The sequence below is a fragment of the Hesperophylax consimilis genome, chromosome 17 (assembly GCF_061612785.1).
Source record: "Hesperophylax consimilis isolate HC1 chromosome 17, BYU_Hcon_1.0, whole genome shotgun sequence".
Taxonomy (NCBI): domain Eukaryota; kingdom Metazoa; phylum Arthropoda; class Insecta; order Trichoptera; family Limnephilidae; genus Hesperophylax; species Hesperophylax consimilis.
Window position 1 is genome coordinate 3,282,653 of NC_142852.1, and position 22,852 is coordinate 3,305,504.

Consider the following 22,852-nt stretch of genomic DNA (forward strand, 5'->3'; position numbering starts at 1 on the left):
ACTTAGGTTTGACAGCAAACATTTCCCAGCTAATCTGCTGTACACAATGCCAGCAATTCCCTTTTTTTTCATTCAGAAATTTCAAACGTTTTTCTGTTTTTTTTTTATGTTTGTTTGTTTTTTTTTGTATTTTAGTTGCAAGGGGATTAAAAATTCTAGGTCGAAGTATAATTTCACTTGAAATCTGATGGTTGTCAATTGTTTTGCCATAACATGAAGAGAGAAGATCAAACAGTAAAATATAAATTTAAAAAGAAGAACGAAGGGTCTTCTTACGACAGTCAGCTTCCTTGATGCATTTCTTCTCGTAGTCCCTGACGAAGCCGGGTTTACACTTACAGCCTCCGCCCTTGAGGCAGGACTCCGTGCAGGCTGTAGTAGGGGGGTCCTTGCTATTGGCGCAGGTGCGGGGACATAGGTCTCCACAGGCTGAGAACATGGCGTTCACGTCTCCTCCGCAAGATTCTGTAACCAGCGAACGGTACATTAATAGTAGGTACCCTCTTTTAAAGATAATACTTCAAAAAACATGATCGAAACAGATCAAATATTCAACATGTTTGAAATGCCGACTATACTTCAAATAAACATAAAACACCACCTACTAAAACCATAAAATTTCAATAAACGTCCACCACGCAGTTGGTGGGCAGAAGCATCCGATGTTAACACCCGGAAAAACTTCACCTCCATGAACACAGGCACCTCTGCTCAGTCACCGACCATAGCTTGTCACTTGGGGTGACCTATATCAGAGGTGTTGATTATCCAATTAATGGTTTCCAGGGTGGCGGTACCCACGCCCACCTCTCAAAATGATTAACGGAAGACATTGGACTTGGCAAGATTGCAGTTCCGCTGAGTTTATGCTGCTGAATCCTTCAGAATAAAAATTGTCCTGCTGTTAGCCAACCTAAGATGGTGCACCAGGAGAATACGTAAGATTCACAACTTACGATATGGTTTATCATCAACGCACAGTCCTGTATCGTCCCTGCAGGCGCCTTTCGGGCAACGGCAGTAAGGACGGCAGACCAGGTCCGGTTGATCTATTCCCTCGCAACCCAAAGGCCCGTCTTTTACGCAGCGCTCGTCCAAGCAGGAAGGCTTGCAGGCATCATAAACTGAGGGCAGGGGACAGTCGAAAGGCTGGGCTGAAAAAATCTTAAGATACATGTCTTGATCATAGCGAATGCAAAATCATTGTTGGAATCCAGTGAATTTCGTTTTTTTCACAATATTACATACGTATGGGGACTACTTTAACTCGTCCCACATATGATAACACTAAATAATTACTCCGCCGCCTGAAGCCCCGGGAGAGCCAGGCGCGGACGGGAACGCAACTCTCTGCCATTCTAGTTTCAACTTTCGACCAAACCACCACTCTCTACTACCACCGTCTCTGCGTTCACTCAACTTGTAAATTCATTCTCGCAAATAAATTCAACAAAGATCGCAGACCTTTATCTTTCAATCATCAGAATTCCTTGAACACAGATTTACGATACCGGCAGCCATCGTAAATTACATTTATCCTGCCATACTGGTGATCCCGACTTTACGCCGCCATACTGGTGATCCCGACGTTCACGCTGCCATACTGGTGACCCCGACGTGATCCACGTATCTAACAAACTATCACTCACTTACTGAAGGGGTGGGCAGATAAGATGGACTGCCACACAACTCTGACTTGGTACGTACTCTAAATCGTACATCATTAAGTCTCTCATATTCTGTTATTCTGATTCCTGACATAGCCAGACCCAAGTTTTATTTCTATTTGGAGGTGGGTATCGGTACCGCCGCCCCAGGAACCATTTATTAGGTTTTGGATTTATCATTATACATTACACAAGCAAGCAGTCCCTGTGGGGAGAATTATGTTAAAAACATGCACCATGATATATTTTTGCGCATTACCATAACCATGACATAAAAGTATTTCTTAACTTACGACACTCCCTGATGTCAATGCAGTTGCCAAACCTGTCCCGCTTGAAGTTGAGTTTGCACTTGCAGGCGGGCGTACAGGGGATGTCCCGACTGCACCTGAACATGACTCCGATGGTATCACATGTCTCCGGGGGACAGGAGTAAGTGCACAAGTCAAGAACCTGGTTTTCTCCGCACACTGAAAACATCATATTTTATTTTACTTTTTAACCCTTCAAGCTGCAAGGAGATTTCCGGACACAAACCTTATATTTGTCCTATAGAGCCACATCGGGAGAGATACGGACGTCTATACACTATAAAAGTATTTTTTTCTATAATGCGGTGATGTTATTTGATTTGTTCACCACTAGAAATTATTCTTCTCAGTTTTTCTCAAACATTTACACCCAATTCCATGGATTAAATCCTAAAACATTGTTTTCTTACTGATTTCATTAACAAATTAATGTGTTTTCTAAATATCGCATACTCTCAAAATAGTGGAAGTTTTTGATTTTCGATATTAAAATGTCATTATTTAAAAACATTGTAATACAACACCTGAAAGATAATTTTATCTAGTTTTCAAAATGGTGTTTGTTTATACGACAACTTCAGGAAAATAAATATATAACCTATATAACACATGTAAAATATCTCGGAAACATTATGAAATTCTAAAAGAAATTTAACTGTCGTTTGGATTTGTAGACAAACACGTTTAAAAGCTTGAAGGTTTAATTTAATTACCAGCTTTATCATTCAACAGTCTCAAGTCCCAGAGACGGTAGGACTATGAGTCCATTAAACCCAGAGTCAAGTAAGCCTCACAGAAGCTGGGCGTACTGTACAGGGCCCGCAGATACTGCAGATAGTACACAACTGCTGACCCTGTGCAAATAGCAAGGGCGCCTCATTGGCAGCCACCTCTGGTGTAGAGCTCGAAAACCCTGTACTCTGTGCAGAAACAGGCATTCCGTTTGATACATCCCCCTATCTTAACAAAAATATTGAAATCTTTAGAGCACAAGTGTTGCTTTTATTGCTCTACCGGTATTTCAATGGCAAATGCTCCGAAGAACTAGCGTCAATGATCCCTTCGGCACCGGTGCATATTTGGCAAACACGCCAAACGCACACCCAACATTTTTACACGGTTGAAAATTGTCAACAAATGGGTGTTTTCTACAGCTCGGCAGTGGAACGATTTGACAGGTTTTGAAATGTTCGCTACAAGACCCGTGTTCACTCCTTCCTCTCCTCAAAATGTCCCTCAATACTGCGTCCCCGTAGATGACAGTAAAACACGTTTGTTTTAAACTATGACATACCAAAATAATTAAATAATTGAAAGGATTATATGCTTGACGTTTTATCAAATAACCTATCTTAAAATGTGATAAAACTGGGTGGTAAATAAAATAAAACCAGTGAAATCAATATACTCACCACATTGATCAGGGCTCACGCATTCCCCGTTGGCGTTCTTGAAGAAGCCAGCCTTGCATTCGCATGCAGGTGCGCCGGCTATATAGTCGCACGTCCTGTTCTTGCCGAGGTTCGCACAGTCCTCGGCGCATGCGCTCACGCAGGGGCTGTATTGCATATTCTTCTCGGGACAGACGTCCACTACTACAAACAGAAATTTGATGAGAACCCAAAAGAAAGACAAACGATCCCACGTTATGAATAATACAAAAATATTTTGAATTCTCCTACTTCAATCATTAAAATCAGTGAGGGAATGGTGTTTGCGCAATAATGGAGTTCTTACCTAGAAGAGACATAGAGCCCACATTACCTAGCTGGAAACAAGACGCATTGGCTATCTAAGCTATTAACTGAACACTTTGACCAAAAAAACTTATTTCAACATACACATACTATCATTAATAGATCAGTTAGACAAGTTTACAACAACAAAAACATATAAAACTCAGATGGTAAACACATGCTTTGGAAAAAGATACCACAAATACCAGGTATTAAAAGCATTCAACAATCTTCCACTCAATACACAAACTGAGGGAAATGAAAAACATCTCAGATACAGAATCAAAAGATGGACAGACGATGAATAATTTGATGAGCAAGATGATGAACAAGACGATAAACAAGATGATAAACAAGACGATGAAAAAGCAGATGTAATAGACGATTTACAAGTCGATGAATAAGACGATAAACAAGACGATGAAAAAGCAGATCGTCGCCCCAGTGCTTAATTGTCCAAACGACCATTTTAGCGAAAATGACTTTTTAACGCAATATTGTTAAGGATCAAATTACGCGTCGTTCGATGAAGAAAAAATAGTTTTATCAGCCTGCTACAATTAGTTATAAGCATTTTAAAATGTCAATGTCCACAACGATATTCTAAAAGTGAGTCCTTGTTTGGCCAATCTCCTTACCAGGCCAACCTCCTAGAGTCGAGAATTAAAATTGCGTGCTAGTTTGTTCAAACTCCACCAACCGACCAATTACAGCACGATGCGAGGATCACGTGATGCCGCCATCTTATGTTTTTACATCCCAACGGTGTTTGTTTTATGGTGTTACGCGGAAGTAAAAAAGCATTTAAATATATACTAAGTAGTTTTTGATTGACAAAACAACAGGAAAATGTCAATAACTAATTACATAAGTGCATACATACGCAGCAGTGCGGAAATAGAGCGGTAGGTGTTAGTTTTAAATATCTCCATCAATACCAAATTTGTTTTGTTTTTTACATTGCAATGAACTTTGCTATACAGCGTGTTCATTTTTCTGTTTTCGCTCAGACTCTACTTTTTGCAAGTTTCTGCTGTCAAAATTGGTTTTGTTGACTGACGATTCATATTAAACTTAGTATTTCAATTCGAAATTTTCAGTATATCCGTATTTGTATGTAGCCGTTTGAGATTTACAAATTGATTTATAGTGATTAGGCAGTTTGATGAAATAAATTATAGATACCTATATAATAAATTGTAGTTATATAATAAATTATAGTTATATAATAAATTATAATTCTGATTTTTTCCTCATTTGTGTGTTTTGGGGTTTTGATTACTAATCTGAGTATTACAAACAAAAAGGGTAGGATTTTAAATTTTAGCCAAAAAAACATGTATAGGTATATTATTCACTGAAATAATTTGCATAAATTTCATATAATTTAAGTGATTTAGTTTTTTGGCCACGCGTACTGTTTAGGCGCAATTCCTAGTTGAAGTTTGATGAATGAATTTGAAATTGACGGCAAAAACGAAAAAGAGTACTAAATTTTACTTTTTATGTGTAGATATCACATATTATATTTTATGAAATCCACCCTAAATAATAAAATCTAAAAAAGTTACTTGTGGCTTGGTAAGTCAGTTCCTACTTTTGTACCTAATCATAGAATTAAGTTTTACTTTTTTTAATAATAATAATAATAATAATAATAATAATAATAATATTTTATTCCAGGATGTGGGGAGGTTAGTGCAATCCTACACGTCCCATATAGATATACATTTTTTTTTTGTACAGTAGCTATAATAAATTATCAAATAAGGAAAACTATGCAGGGTGTGGTCTTGAGTGCGCTTGGGCCCAGCGCTCACTCAGGAGTGGCGCTTGGTGCTGGTAGGCTGCGGTCACCAACGTGTTGGCGGAGGCCATTAGCCGCATCCTGGCTCCAGTGACCCGGTGTCTCATCAGGCCGGCAAATCCATTCAGTCCTAGTTCCGTGAACATTGTCGATGCGCTGCTGTATCTTCGGTATCCAAATATGATTCTACAGGCGTCATTATATTGAATACGGAGTCGTTCCATCGAGCAAGTTCGGTAGTTACACCATGTCTCACACGTATACAGGCCAGTACAGAATGCGTTGAACAGTATTTTTTTAACGGTATTGCTGCATTTGAAAAATCTGCGGGCAATCATGTTAGACACTATGCTTAGGCTTCTCCTTTGTCGTTCGATATCGCTATCGTCCGATAGGTCTTGATTAATAATGTGCCCCAAGTATTTCACGTTCGAACATGTATTTATTTTTGCCTCGTTAAGGGAATGGAAGTTTTTTGAATGTTAAATATTCCATAAGCCGCCTATTGCTTAAATGTGCTGTATTTACATAATTTACCCAAACCACGAACCTAATAACCTATTTTGTGCTTGTAAATAGTTGTTTCATATAGTTATTGTTGAAGCGAAGTGTAGTTTCAATAAGTTATACCAAAAAGTAGGCGGCTTACGGAATAATTACCTTAATGAGTAGGTACTATTAGATTTTGTAAGAATGTTGTATTATTAGTGTTGATTCTCATCACTTTTGTGTGTTTTATCTACAGAATCACAAAAGTGAAAAAAAATATTGTTTTTTAACGACAAAAACAATGATGGACCCGGTGAACCTGAACCTGTTTGTCAAAATAATGTTATTTTCCTTCCTATAGAAACACCACATAATATTCCATCGTTGTCCCATGATGGTTTACATGAATACGATGATATTGTAAATAACGAAACAAAAATTAATAAACAGATAATATCACCAACGAGAAAAAGATTAAGGCAACCGGACAAATGGAAAAGAAATATTTTAAAAAAAACTTGAGAAGAAGGTGAGGAATATATAAATATTGAAGGGAAATTAAGACCAGAGAATAACGCATTGTGGGATGAAACAACAAATGGCAGAAGTGGAGACGATCTGGCAAGCGCCTTAGTAATTTTTTTAAAGAGCGTTATAGAACATTTACCATCCACTTTTAATAAATTAATATTACGGTCAGATTCGTGCCACAAAATCGCAACTCTCCCATCGTATGGGATCCACCCAACCCTGCAAAGTTGGACTGCGGACTTTCTGAGGGGAAGAAAAATTCAAACCGTGGTTGACGGCTCCTCTTCCTCACCGCACCAAATCAATGCGGGGGTGCCACAAGGATCTGTGCTGTCACCGACGCTGTTTTCGCTGCACATCAACGATCTCGTTGAATGTGCACCAATTCCCTGCTACGCTGATGACAGCACCGTTCACGAGAGTTATCTTTTTGACAGGCTTCCTTCCACCTATGATGTCCGAACAGCTCGGGAAGTTTTGAAGTAAAAACGAGATGGTTCGTGCCTGGGGTAAGGCCAACTTGGTCAGTTTCAACGTCTCAAAAACCCAAGCGTGTCTGATTTCGGCAAAGAGGGAGATCAATATACTTCGCATCCACCTTCTTTATTTGATGACCTTTCTTTAAAGAAAGGTAATAAAGTCTCCATCATGAAAGTATATGACGACGCTATCGTTGGTATCTTCAATATATCGTTGATATATTGAAGATAAAGTCTGGTGCAATTTGATGGGAGCACTTTCCCCAATAAAGACTCCATTGAAATGCTTGGAGTTAGTATATCAGACCGGCTCAAGTATCGAGGATCCATAGAAGCCCAAGTAAATCAGGCTTCCAAGAAGCTGGACGTCTTGTACACGGCTAGGAGATTCTTCAACAGTGACCAGCTGCTGACCCTGTACAAGTCTCAAGTCCGCCCAACAGTTGAATTTGGGAGCCACCTCTGGGCTGGTGCCCCAAAATACTTAATTAACCTACTTGAATCTGTGCAAAGGAGGGCGATCCGTCTGATTGACAATCCGTTGTTAACAGACCGATTGCCTTCTCTATTGCATAGACGCAATGTGGGCATGCTGTGTCTGTTCTACAGGTATTTCAATGGACCTGCTCCAAGGAGCTAGCAGCATTGATCCCTGATGCACCGGTGCACGTGCGCGAAACTCGACGGACACGAGCGGAACACCCGTTTACGGTTGACGTTAGCTTCATGAGAACGTGTCGTTTTTTGTAAGTCGGCTCGTATGTGGAACGAGCTACCGGCATCTCTCTCCTATAATCCGAGCCTCTTCAAGGCCCGCATTAATAAATCCCTTCCTACAGCCCCTACCTTAACCCGCCTCACAACGCCGCCCAACCGGGTGGTTACATACTTCCCCTGTCTTTACACTGGCAGGGACGCTCTTGTGAGGAGTAAGAGATTCAGCCTACTGAGGTCATCTTCAGACTGGTACAGATATTCCTTAAACTGTGGTTTATATACATTAAATTTAGGGAGGGGGATTAAAAGGGGTGGAATGCAATGATTTTATTCAAATTATATGGATATCCCATGTTTGTTGCTATGTCGTAACAACGAAGATGGAAGTCTAAAGATGGTTGATAGGCTAAACCCGGTCACGGTCATTAATAAAAAAAAGTTGGACATTGTTTAATATATTATTATCATGGAAGTAAATTATTATAATGGAACTGTTGAGTACCTGGCACGCGTTTCAATGCCACTCAAAGAAAGATTTGTCCCGCATAATAATAATAATAATAACATAGCATTTATATAGCGCAGTTTTGTGTTGTTTCACTTCAAGTGCGCTTAACTATAATAAACTTAAAATAAAATTTCCAATTGTGTTCCTTTAAAAAAAATTAATTACCCACAAACCCCCCCCCCCCCCCCTCACTGATTACCCTCAACCTTCCCTCTTTCAGTCCCTACTGCTAAGCTACAAGAAATAATGCACACATTTTTATAACAACTCGAGCGCCACCTATTATACAATCTGAATGCAAATTTCATAACGCCAGAGTTCATATTTTGTATGGGAACCTTCGCCGGCGTGCGCAAAGCAACTCACCAAAGTTTCATCACAATCGGTTGAATGATATAGGAAATAATAAGAGAATCTTTATACAAATTTCACAACGCTATAGTTCAATATAATATAGGGAAACCTTCGCGGGCGTGCGCACAACTCAAAGTTACAAAGTTTTATCGCAGTCGGCAGAGTGGTATGGGAAATAAGATGTGAATTTGTATATAAATTTCATAACGCCAGAGCTCACTTTTATGTATAGAAAAGGTATAGGAAATAAGAAGGAACAAATAAAGAAAAAACCACTTTTATAAATATATATATATATAGATTTCACCACGAATTGTCAGTATTCAAAATAGAAATATTGAAAAAAAACTCATCCTGTATATAACTAAAGGTGGTCGTTTGAACAAACAAGCACGGAAAGTTCTACGCAAAAGTTGCCCTATCTCCAATTCCAGTTTGTTCAATCTCCTTTTACAAAATTCTGGTGGTGCGTTTTTGTTCAATCTCCATTTTAAAATGTAAAAAAAAGTATCAAAAACTATCCTTAGTCAATTTACAAAGAATTACTTAAACTGGTGAGACCTTTAGCTTGACGGAAATATCTTCATCTTAAACACCTGTCATAATGTTTCATTGAAATAATTAAAGAAAACCTCCTCCTGTAAAATTTGCAAATGGTCGTTTGGACAATTAAGCACTGAGGTGACGAGATGTAATAGACGATTTACAAGTCGATGAATAAGATGATAAACAAGACGATGAAAAAGCAGATGTAATAGACGATTTACAAGTCGATGAATAAGACGATAAACAAGACGATGAAAAAGCAGATGTAATAGACGATTTACAAGTCGATGAATAAGACGATAAACAAGACGATGAAAAAGCAGATGTAATAGACGATTTACAAGTCGATGAATAAGACGATGAACAAGATGATGAAAAATATGATAACAAGAAGATTATGAAGAGATGATGAACAATATGTTGAACACGACGATGAACAACACAAAAAACACAAAAAGATGATGAACAAGATGACAGAAAATTCTAGGTAATTACAAGAAAAACGATAGTTAATACATTTTAAAGACATTATATTGATTTTTTGGAATAACTTAGTGAGTAAAACCTCAAATTGTAATATTTAATTATTGAATACAATATTATTTTAATAAAATATGAGAAAAATGAAGACAATGTTGGTAGTTCTTATATGAAGTATGATACAGTTAAATATGACCAAATGAGATAGAGTCCCATTAGATCAGTTGGTATAGCGGTGCCCCGGCAAGGCAAGGGTCCTGGGTTCTAGTCCTAGATATGACCGTATCTTTTTCTGATTTTTCTGTTTCAGATTTTCATTTAAGATTCGCTAATATTGTCTTCAATAATTAAAAAATAAATTGACTTACTGCAGTCTACAATTGGTATGCACATTCCCCCAGCAGTTTCCCTCACGAAGCCTTCATCACAGATGCAGCCAGCGGTGCATTGCGAAGTGCAGTTGTAGTTGGTGATGCCGAAAGTGGCACAAGTCCTCACGCAATCGTCATTGCCGCAAGTGGAGTACACTTCGTTAGCAGCCGGACACTTGGGAACTGTAAGATCAAGATGTCGGGTGAACAATACACGTTTAAGCAAGTAGGGTGAAGAGATGTAACGCGTCCAAGCCGAGGTTTTGTCTGCGGTCAGGAACGGCTGCAATACATTAGTTTACCATATTGGCAATACTTTAGAGGTAAACTCTTTTCCTGCCAAAAACTCTTGTAGACAAAAATAATTTTAGTTTGTTTTAGAAATGTGTTTCATTTTGCAAATACGGTTCGTTCTACTCATTAAGTGCGATGTCTATCTTTTCATTACAATGTAATGTTACATTCTGAAGTGAACCTGCGTAAGTATGTAATAAGCATTTATGACGTCATGTTCATACTAATCAAACAAAAAATATGGCACCTTCCTGTTCCCAGATTGAAAAGAATATCTACAACAAATTTGTGTGAATGAATGAAATGGCTTCAAATAACATCATACATAGTTAAATGAACAGAAGGCATTAGAGAGAGATAGTAGAATATATATACCGGTGCAATGGTTATATTATTAATAACGCCCCTCGTTTCTCTTGCGGCCCACTGACTGTAAATAAGTGATTTTTGAGTACATGCAAATGAAAAGAAACTCCATCAGATTTGGTTTTTGCTCGAGAAAGATTTGTGCACATCTCAAAGCACAAGAAGGCTTTTTTTCACAAAAAAATAGCCTAGTGCGACGTGTTTGGGGCAGCCGGTGACAGCTTGTCTGACTGACGGACCTATGTACGATACTAAACGCAGTAAATCACCAGCTTGTCCACTGGACTCAGTTCAGTACAACCACGCACGTTGTCTCAGTAACATGTATTTATTTATTGTTCTTAAGTTTAATTTGTAGAACTCCATTTTATTTTATATATATTCAATAATATTGTTATTGGGTTTATAAAAACAGTTTATTTTTAAACAAGTTCTGCTGTGTAATTATTATTACGTGTGACAGCTGTTTCGCCCTCTGAAGGCATTATCAAACTGTGGGTAGCCCACTTACAGACGATACATTTATATTATTTCTAGGTAGGTATTTTAATTTCAATTACTGATTTCTTTATTGATTTCTGAGTAAAATATTAGAAATAATTAATGGTTATTACCCCAGCAAAGTTTCCCCAATTAGTGTAATGTTTATATTTGACTGAATGTCTTTATGTTAGTTATTCCCAAACGATGACTCATAGGGTTATTTTAATAGCATAATTAAGTACTTCATAGTGCACTCATAGTTGCACTAGGTTTGAAGATATCTAGTAGGGGTGAACATTCATTGACTTTTACACTTTTATTTTTAGATTAGACATTTTTTTAAAGTTTATTTTTCTAAGTTTTCAATTTATCAGATATAATTTCGCCGATGTGTTCACGAGTATCGTAATCCAGGGTATCAAATTTCCATGGATGCAGTTTAAAAGTTAATTCCGAATGCAATACCTCGATGAAGTGAAGTATTGTGTCCCTTTTCCGACAACATTCCTTAGTCTCCTCCTTCAGCCATATCCTCTGCGCTCGATGCACAGTTTTTATGGCTGCCGAGGATTTGCTTTTGGTAGAAATATGCACGTACTTGGGGATCACGTTTAAGGGCCAGCTTTCCGCGTAAAGAATTTAGATTTGGGTAACACCCACAAAATAAACAATATTTAGTGTTAAAAGAATCCGACAGAGGTGTCTGAATTCGTATTAGGAATAATTTTGGGGATTATTTAATAATTTAAATAACGAAATTAAATTACCGACATCTATTGCAATTTTAGAAAAAACAGACCCATTTTTAGTTAGCACCGAGCAAATTAGAACGAAGTCAAAATGAAGAAGGTTCTCAAAATATGGGTTTTATTACGGATGTAATTAATTAATTTTTTTTTTAATTTTACAAAAAACATTTACGAAAGTTATTTGTATAGGTATACAAATTACTTAACTTTACTAAAATACTATTATCACTTTTATTAAAGTAATTTATAACTTTTATAAAATCAATAAATATATTTTTACATCAATAAGGTTTTTCTTATATGGTTATCTTTATAGGGTGTCCGGGGGTAGAGTGCTCAAACTTCAGGAGGTTATTCTAAATGCTAGAAGAAGAAAAAAAGAAATGGAAATTATTCGAATTTCCAAATTTTTTCCACAAAAATTTATTTTCCGTAGAAGAAATTGTTTTTTTTTCTATACAAAAAATTAAACTTTTTTACTCGAAAACTATCATAAAACGTTGGAATTCCAAAAAAAGTTTTTTTTTCTTTTTTACTTGTACTATCAATTAGAATCACCTCCCGAAGTTTGTGCACTTTACCCCCGACATCTTGTATAATATGCGCAATATAATATGTATACACGTGTAATATCTACTTTTGTACATTTATATAAATTATATACACGTTTACATTTGCTCATCAAATTTATTATATTATAAAGATAGATAGAAAGATCCTTAGTGCTTCCTGAGGATTTACAAATCAGAAGACTTTTTTGTAATTATTTATTTATTCATTTAAACAATTCAATAATTATAAAGAGTAATAAAACATGTAAGCAACATAAAATTACATTCTAACATGTGAAAGGGGCTCTATTTATTTACATTTTTATGAAATTACTACTTTTAATAGTTTAAGCTTTCAGTGAACTTTCAATTTTATTTTTAACTTCTCTAAATATAATTTGTTTAAATTGTCAAATATAATTAAATCACAAACACAAGATTCACTCAAAATGAAAGATTGGTGGTTCTGAAATGTTCCCATAAATATGGTGAAAGAACCCTAAACTATAAACTTATTACCCTAAACATGCTTCGAGCGAAATGCGGATCTGGAAACCTTATCTTCAATCTGAGCAAAACATACCATGAACGTCAATATAGCAACAGCCTTTGTTCTGCTGCAGTTTCATTAAATGCCGAGAGATCCGTTTACAGTCTCCAAAAAGCAATACTGGGGCACAACCCTAGAAGCAAAGCTAAATGATTGGAATACAGAAAGATAAAAACACACCATTGTCAAAAATATCTTGGCCGTAAATGATTAAATAAAATTAGATTTATTCAGGAAGGCAAGCATTACAATGATCGATGTTAAAAATCTAACATAGCCCTAGAATAACTCCAGTATCTTTAAGAAACCTTTCTCTTAAAGCTCAGAAAAAAACTTTCCATGACAGTAAGATATACCACTCTACAACAAGACCACGTACGGTAAAACTGTAAAAAAATAAAGTAATAAATAACAAAATAAATATTTCACAACACAATAATTTCATCGAAAATCGTAAATCCGTTTCACCTTTCTACATTTTCTATATTCTCCTTAAGAGTTTAATCCTTAGATAATGCCTTTTCAGATTATTCGTGGAAGCTAGAAAAAAAAATCATTGATTATAACTGCACTTCAAGTGACTTTTTAAATAACAGTAAAGGGCTCAAATGATTTTATTATTACCTCCGTGCCTTTGCATCTTTACAAGACTTGGGCAAAACATTCTGTAGCGGAGTATAGATTTCACATCTGAAACATAATTAAAGAGTTTATTGAAAATAGAACACCAAGGTACGGTTAGTCAAAAAACGTACAATAAAGTTAATTCTGGGTAGAAATTGTACAGTTGACATTCAGGACAGGTTCACTCCCTCCTCCTCAAAAAAGACCCTCTATAAAGCATTCTCAAAGATGACACAGGCTCTGAGAGAAATTATTTTCTTCAGGGCCTCCTTCTGACATAAAAAATAACATCACTGAACTAAATTATATTCCCCACAGTTTCAGAACTTTCAATTGCTTTTTTCGCTGGCACGTTCATTATTTTTCTGGATTCCACGTTCGAGTATTGTTATTTGAAACAGATGGCCCATATATTATTATTACTAACTAACAAGCTAACTAACTAACCATCACGCCGTTTCCCCGCAGGGGTAGGCAGAGAGGACGGACCGCCAAACAACTCGGTCTTGGCACACACTCCTTGCCTCATTCACATTCATACATCGTCTCATACATACTCTTCTATTATTCTATTATATTATATTTCGGACATCGTTGCATTGTGAATCATTAGAGCAGATCTTAGAGTAATATTACTCTAAGGAGCAGATGTAAAGTGACGTGTGTATTTGTGTACGTAGAAAGTTAATTCACAAATAAATCACAATCATATAGTATCCTCAACAAGCAAACTTAATTAATAAGAACTTGCCCCGTAATTCCTAATGTTTTGGAATTAGTTTTATTTCCCAAAGTACGTATTCTGAAAAAAATAAAATAATAATTTTTATAACTTTTTACTACACAATACATAAATAAAAATAATAATTAATTTTTATAATTAATTATCGTTTATCGTATTCTGAAAAAAATAAAATAATAATTTTTATAACTTTTTACTACACAATACATAAATAAAAATATGAATTACAAATGTTTATAATAAATTATCGTTTATAATAAATATAAGCTTGTAAATCAAATATTGTACTTTTTTCTTCTCACCTATCATGCGTTGAACCCTTTGGAGATATATTGTTTTCTTTGGAATACGAGATGTCTTTCGCTTATTTCCCATCTTTGAAAAAACAATATTTATGAACTGATATACTTTACACGCTTAAAATTATCTTTATAGGTTCAAATATTTGCACGTAATTGCACGTCTGTATATCATAAAACGTTGAACGACACAACTGCCCCCAAAGCCCTCGAGTTGGCGAATGAAGCTTTGCAATGAAAGATAAGTTAATCTTCATGTTGGAGCGAGCGCGCTATAATAAATGTGATTTAAAAGCAATAAGCGTAAGCGACAGTTGTGAAAATATTTAATTAAACATGACTTATTAACAATACAGCAAAAATTTCTTTAAAAATATCTTAAGTAGCATTTAAAGAAGCAATTTGAATTTTTTCATACCTGTAACTTGTAATATAACAGAAACAAATGTGTAAATAATAATTTTTGGAGCAAACTTTGCAATTTTTTTCTATCGAGGGAATTTTATGTAATTAACGTTTCGGCCCTACACATATTCAGATAATATCTTGAAAAATAGCATATATTTTTTTAAGAACTTAGAAACTTAAAGTGTTCAAGGGAAATATGATATAAATCGGTAGAATATCGGAATTCCGGCCCTTAACTTCAAACACTCTTGGTTAAACCAAAGGTTTTGCACTATTTTCCGATGTTTTAATTTTAATCGTCTGTAAAAAATCACTTGGGTAGCTATATCAGCAACCTTCAATTTATTTATTGTTATTAAGTTTAATTTATAGAACTCCATTTTATTTTTTATAAATTCAATAATATTGTTATTGGGTTTAAAAAAACAGTTTATTTTTAAACAAGTTCTGCTGTGTAATTATTATTACGCGTGACAGCTGTTTCGCCCTCTGAAGGCATTATCAAACTGTGGGTAGTCCACTTACAGATGATACATTTATATTATTTGTAGTTAGGTATTTTAATTTCAATTACTGATTTCTTAATTGATTTCTGAGTAAAATTGTTTTCATTTCTCAGTAACATGTCTTCCCTTTTAATTCATCTAAGGAACTGAGACTGGTAGTAAAGCGTTCGACGTGGTAGCACTGGTTGTTTCCCGTTAGGGGGAAGGCAGGCCAATATTTGATACACCTTCATTGCACTTGCTAGAATCACTTGTTGGGTCGTAACATTTCCGTAAACTGTTTTTTTTTTATTTGGTGCCTTCTGAAAATGAGTGACAATGATTTAAAGCATTGCGATGGTGCGCTATCATGTTGTGTTTCAGATTAGGTATAGCCCATATCACTAGGTGTGTAACGCTTGTGTTGAGATGGCAGTTTACAGAGTGGTTTTTGGCTAGGTTGTTGTTTACACAATATTATGAAAATGACAGATAAAATCAGATCAGTAGCAGTAATGTAGAAAATTAAGACGAAGCAAGAATAATTTTGAAGTAATTAAATTACAGTTTGACAAAAATGCATAGTGATAAATGATAATAAAAGGCAGGTGAAACTTTAGTCAAATGAACATACATGTATTTCACAGTATGTAATGGATATGTTTATTTGAGTTAATCAATGATTTTACGTTTAAAGTAATATTATATATTACAGTGTAATAAATTTTTTTGCAAAACATCATCGTGCCCATGGATACTGGCAATATAAGATAAGTGACTGGAAAGTTCAAACATGCACTGAAGGCGCTTCAGATGTGGCCTGCCTCCTCCCTCAAACGGGAAGCCACCAGCGTTGCCACATCGAGCGCCATTCAACTAGTCTCATTATGTTATCTACACCGGTACAAGGACTTGTCAGCCTACTCACCGAAGTTGTCCCGATCCACGCAAGTTCCTGATTCATCCTGGCAGTTTCCTTCCGAGCAGCGGCAGCTCGGGAAGCATTTCTCGTCGGTGGCTTGCTGCTCACAGTTGGGCGGCCTCACCACCGTCGTATAGCAGCGCTGGTCCACGCAGTAGTCCGGGCAGGCCTCGTACGCTGTCAGCTCGGGGCACTCGATGTTAAGGGCTGCAATCACAATCATAATGTTAACGGAAAAGGAAACGGAGACGGAGAAGGAGAAGCAGAAGGAGAAGGAGAGTAGTACTCACGACACTCCCTGATATCGACGCATACCCCGTTGAGCCTGTAGAAGTTGAGTTTGCAGTTGCAGGTGGGTATAGGCGGGTACTTGGGGTCGTAGGCCAGACAGCTGGTGGCGGCGGCAGTGCCAATAAGGCTACAGGTCTCGTAAGGGCAGGGGCTGCCGTACTTGGATAACTCCTCGTTGACGCCGCACTCTGAATTCATTGAAGACGTCAAATAAGAGTTTTGCTCATTATATCTGGAAAAGTGTTTGGCAGGAAAAGCAGATGAAAACCGCCAATGTGTTTAACTGATCAAGTATCAATGGTGTCCTGGGCTAGTGCAGGACCGCGAGAAATGGAGGAGCCCTTTTTATAAGGTGTATTGGAGTGGGGTTCGTGATTTTCAAGAATGATGCAGTGACCCGAGAAGTAGTAAAGTTTTTCCAAAGCAAAATGGTTATCTCCCTTATCTTTATAAATTCAGTCAACCAAATAAGTAAAATTTATAGCTTACCACATTTGTCAGGGGTAACACACTCGTTGTTCGCATTCTTATAGAATCCATTTTTGCAATCGCAGCCAAGAGTGCAGTTCCTATATTCGATATCGCAATTTCTTTCCTCGTCGTTCCGGCCAAGAGTAACACACTTTTCGGTGCATGAAGAAACGCAAGTTGAAAATGTCTCGTTATTTCTGGGGCAGATTATTCCTGGAAATTGAAGGATAATAATATTTTACTGTTATTGTACTTTGAAATAATAGTCTAGACTCGTTGTAGTATAACAAACATAAGATTTCATATAATTTTAACTGTATTTCTCAAACTGTGTTTTTATTTTTTAGTGAATGAAATCTTGCATTCATATAAATAAAGATACAAAAACAAATTTAAAAAAAACAAGTGTAGTGATTTGGGTTATCTTACCACACTTCTGAGGCTTCACGCAGACCCCATCAGCATTCCTATAAAAGCCCCCCAGACAGATACAGCCGGAGCCACAGCTCGGCCTGCAGGCGATGTTGGTAAGAAGTGTGGCACAACTTTTCACGCAGGAGTTATTGCCACACTCGGTCCACATCTCGTTACGACCCGTGCACGTCTTGGGGTCTAGAAAAATATATATAATCTCGAATTTCTTCGCACTTTTGAAGCATGGTATTTGATTTTATGTTTTTTTTTAAATTTCTTTGTACATGATTTCCTACGACTTAAGTGTTAATTACAGTAAGTAACATTATAGTGTACGACCACTGGAGGGATTATGGGCATAACACCCGCGAGCTTCTGCTGGCCAAAATGTGACCGATTTGAAGAGTAATTTAAAAACTGTTATTGGAATTATTTCAAAAGTTCCCGGACATTGGAATCTTTGTTTAATCATAAATATAACTAGATTATTTCTTGCTAGAGCAATCCCGTTGAGTTACAAAACTCATTGTATGGCGAGAGGAACTTACAATACACAGGTGGGAGTTAATAGGTACAATTTTACATTGGTATTTTGATATTAAAATTATAAGTTTCACCCACTAATACATTGGTTAAAAAAAAGGTTTCCTGTTCTGAGGTGGCCTGTAGTAGGTTTTGTTAATATTAAAATTGTATTAATAATGTTTGCAAGTTTATTATCGGTGAGCAATGAGCAAGTATTAGTTTCTTCAAAATAACTACATACGTTTGTACCAAAGGGTCAAAAGAAATGAATTGTGACTATTATTACAATCATTGAAGAAGAACAAAATACTAATAAATCTAAACGAAACATGATACAGAACAAGACACATAAAAACATAACAATCTCAACTGAGAATCGAACCAGAATCTCTGTCTTACCAGAACAATGTTTTTTAACCACTCGACCATTGGGACCAAATTATTATACGTCATTTTTGACGATCTGATATTTTAAATTAGGAATTAACAATATCATCTTGCAACTAATTTTTCCCATATTTTTGGCAGCCATCTTTTTGAATGATAACAAAGTTCTTAAGAATTGGTTTATAACTTAGATAGTGTCTCGGATTAGAATATTCGATTTTTTTCAATATGAGATACGTATTGAGACCGTTATCTTTTTTATTTGTTCTATGTCTTATTTTGTTTCGTGTTTTGTTTGGATTTATTAGTATTTTCTTCTTCTTCAGTGATGTATTGCATTGATGGGTATAACCTTTAACCTCTGGAAAACCGTTTGTGCACCAGTGATAGGAATTTTTTCCCGCCGACAAACTAATGTGCGCTGTTGGCATTGGATTAGGTGGAATTTTTCGAAAGGCGTTTTCAACCTGCATGCCGTGAGAAAGTTATTAAAACAATTTAACAGAATCGCTTGCGCTTTCATTTTTGATTGGACGAGTTGCATATAATATTAATTTCGCTTTTTCAGCTGCGAGTTGAGTTGGCATCGCGTTTGGATCCCTCCCAGGCGTACCTACGTAGTGTGTTCAATTCCTCAGCTGGCCAAGTCCAAGCAACATTTTCCGCTTACTATGGTGGTAATAGATTTAGATTTTTAAATATTGTCAGGTAACCCAGGAATGTTTGTCTTACTTTAAAAATTATAATAATATATGAATTATAGGAATGTGAGTGACCCCGTCTAAAGAACGAATCCTTGGTTGGGATTCACTATCAACCGAATACACCATTATAGTTACAATAATAATAACAAAATGGTTGATGGCTTGTGTAGAGTGAAGTCTGAAAAACTGCTATATAATATCAGAAAATTATACATATTTACCTATTAATGATACACTTGGTTCCTAGAACAGGCAATCTGCCTAGTAACGCTGGAACTAATAACAACCTTATACTGCGTGAACCATGATATTGCGTGAATCGTCTATTTCATCAAAACAATGTTCAGAAATAACTACTTCTGTATTATAGACTGGACTACACTGTACTAGAAAAGCTTATGATATTGCGTGAATCGTGTTATTCATAAAAACAATGTCCAGAAATAACTACTTCTGTATTATAGACTGGACTACACTGTACTAGAAAAGCTTATGATATTGCGTGAATCGTGTTATTCATAAAAACAATGTCCAGAAATAACTACTTCTGTATTATAGACTGGACTACACTGTACTAGAAAAGCTTAAGATATTGCGTGAAGCGTGTTTTTCAATAATACAATGTTAAAAAATAACTACTTCTGTATTATAGACTGGACTACACTGTACTAGAAAAGCTTAAGATATTGCGTGAAGCGTGTATTTCAATAATACAATGTTCAGAAATAACTACTTCTGTATTATAGACTGGACTACACTGTACTAGAAAAGCTTAAGATATTGCGTGAAGCGTGTATTTCAATAATACAATGTTCAGAAATAACTACTTCTGTATTATAGACTGGACTACACTGTACTAGAAAAGCTTATGATATTGCGTGAATCGTGTGTTCAATCAAAACAACATGTTTCGATAGCTCTTGGAATATTCAGGCGGCGAGTTTCTTTTTAAAATATAGAATATCGAAAGGGGAACGGAATAAAACTATGAGAGGATGCCACCAGAATAATGAAAGTCCTACCTTTGGTTCTGATGTTCTCAATGTTCCCTCTTTCCCTCTTAATCCGGAATCGCAACCTTACAACCTGTTAACAGAGGCGTTGCAGAAAAAGTACTGAAGTACTTTCCGTCTCCTTTTGACAAGGTAGCAGGACGGAAAGGTAGGAATAAATTATTCAAAAATAACAATTGCTTATATTCCCGAACACAACAGTTTTAGTGTCATTTGTCATTACTTTATTCAGATGTAGCTTATTTGTAGCTAGATTACTTGCCATTTTTGCATAATTACTACTGTTTTTCAAATTTGTATTGTGTAATTATGGGATAATAGGCGGTAAACAAATTGTAAAAAAATGTTTTGTAATGTCTTTTGACTGCATTTAATTATTTATTTCCTTTGTCAACTACAAAGGAACGGTGCGTTGTGCGACTTTATCTGGACGTAGCGACTCACCCCGCATACACAGGTAGCAGTTGCGGTCGGTAACTTTTTGTAAAAGGGATGCTGGACATCAAATAATTTTACTCAACAGTGCTCTAAAAGTTCAACAAATATTAACTAAAAATTTTCTCATGAATATTAGAAGCATAAACCATAATTTTAACGAATTATTGATAGTTTTCACAGACCTGAATAATCATTTTGAGTGAATGTTGGATCAATGGAAATTACCTTCCCAAAAACATAACAAACTACACCCACTTCAATACACAGAATAACATAACCCAAAACGATGGAGTTATCATATACATAAAAAATCACATATCTCACACAGTAAACCAAATCATAATCAGTAAAACTAACTGTCTCAAAATTGTAATAGATAAACACGTAACCATATTTTCTATATATCGATCACCAGGCACATCTAACATAACCCCTTTTCTAAATTCACTAAACCTATATCTCTCTTGTGTGAGTGATTGTGATAATCTCCTTATTATTGGTGACCTCAATATAAATATAATTAATTATATGCATTCTCAAGCCAATGATTATATAAATATGCTAACTCTTCATTGCATCGTCCCAGCCATAACAGCACCCACAAGAGTATCTGGCTCGTCTGTAAGTTGTATTGATCATGTTTTTTCAAAAGGTAAATTAAAAACTATATCTCTTGTATACCAATGCACTGTCACAGACCACTACGCTACCATAACTTCTCTTTCTTACAATGTAGATAAGCCACAACCGCATGAAATTCCAAAAAATAAAATATCCTATACCAAACTTTTTGAGCTTGTCTCACAAGAAAATTGGTCAAATCTTTACAAACAAAATGACCCTAATTTAGCCTGCGAATCTCTTGTCGAAACATATACACATAACCACCTAACCAACATATATACATAACCACCTAACCAACGCTACATCCAGCACACCACACAAAACAAAGCATTTTGACACTAAACTCAAACCTTGGATAACTGTAGGTATCCTTCATTCTATACGTAAGCGTGATAAACTCCACGCACTCTGTAAAAAAAATCCCAACGATCATGAATCCTACATATTTTACAAGAAATACAGAAATGTCTTAAAAAAATTACCTCTAAGGCCAGAGAAGATTACTATAAAAAACAAATCAAAAACGCCGAAAATGACAAGAAAAAAATATGGAGTATTATTAAGGACATATCCCACACTAGACAAACGACTACACCCATCAATAAGATTAAAATTGAGGGCCCATCATTAACAAATACACGTAATGACTCAATAAAAATCGCAGACCATTTCAATGAATTTTTCACCTCAGTCGGATCTAACCTTTCAAATAATATTCTAACTAGAAATAATGTTTCGGAACATGACCTTGCAAACGAAATAACCCTGGCTCATCTCAGTTATACTCCATTTATGTTCACACCTACCACAGAATTGGAAATTACAGAAATCATCTCAACATTAAAAAATAGTCACTCAACAGGAATAGATAAAATCTCTACTAAACTCATTAAACATTTAAAAACCCTTATTGCCAGCCCTCTCAAACATGTTATTAACTTAAGCCTCCAATCCGGTTTATTCCCAAAATCACTTAAACATGCCTCTATCATCCCTATTTTCAAATCAGGTGACAGATCTTCCCTAAATAGTTACAGGCCTATATCGCTATTGAGCACAATATCCAAAATCATTGAAAAAGTAGTAAAAATAAGACTCCTCAAATTCCTCGAGGACAATAAAATCCTTTCCAAAAACCAATACGGTTTTCGCAAAGACTGTAGTACTGCCGATGCAATTGCAACCTTTACCAATATTATATCAGATAACCTCGATAAATGCAATAAACCTCTTGCTGTCTTTCTAGATTTGTCTAAAGCCTTCGACACTATTTCCCACCACATTCTTCTAAAAAAACTGCAAAAGATTGGGATAGAAGGTACTGCCCTGAAATGGTTTAAAAACTACCTCACGCAGAGATCACAAACAACCGTCATCCACTCCGATCAAGAATACAGGAGTTAATGTTTACCCATCTCCTACGGCGTACCCCAAGGAAGTGTTCTAGGCCCGCTCTTATTTCTAATATATATGAACTCCTTGTTGAATTTGGATATTGAAGGTAATATAATATCTT

At 36.1% G+C, this 22,852-nt stretch overlaps 1 protein-coding gene and 1 long non-coding RNA gene across 4 annotated transcripts in view; both read right to left on the reverse strand.

The window, feature by feature from the left end:
• The window catches only part of LOC149415785 (zonadhesin-like), a 28,644-nt gene that overhangs the window by 3,304 nt on the left and 2,488 nt on the right, over nt 1–22,852 (reverse strand). The window contains exons 2-10 of the mRNA XM_089641792.1: nt 17,661–17,843; nt 17,250–17,444; nt 16,760–16,948; nt 16,476–16,676; nt 9,994–10,179; nt 3,391–3,573; nt 1,961–2,137; nt 957–1,154; nt 277–465 (exon numbers count right to left, since the gene is read on the reverse strand). Coding sequence (XP_089497918.1) covers nt 277–465; nt 957–1,154; nt 1,961–2,137; nt 3,391–3,573; nt 9,994–10,179; nt 16,476–16,676; nt 16,760–16,948; nt 17,250–17,444; nt 17,661–17,814 — 1,672 coding nt within the window. The 5' untranslated portion in view covers nt 17,815–17,843. The remainder of the gene's footprint in view (nt 1–276; nt 466–956; nt 1,155–1,960; nt 2,138–3,390; nt 3,574–9,993; nt 10,180–16,475; nt 16,677–16,759; nt 16,949–17,249; nt 17,445–17,660; nt 17,844–22,852) is intronic.
• Nucleotides 12,808–14,880, reverse strand: LOC149415786 (uncharacterized). Of its 3 annotated transcripts, none has more exons than XR_016303574.1 (5): nt 14,658–14,880; nt 14,365–14,415; nt 13,614–13,679; nt 13,458–13,529; nt 12,808–13,122 (listed from the first exon to the last, which is right to left on the reverse strand). It is a non-coding gene; the product is annotated as an uncharacterized LOC149415786 (long non-coding RNA). The 3 variants fall into 3 exon arrangements; XR_016303575.1 differs by having other exon boundaries at nt 12,808–13,375; XR_016303573.1 differs by having other exon boundaries at nt 12,808–13,529.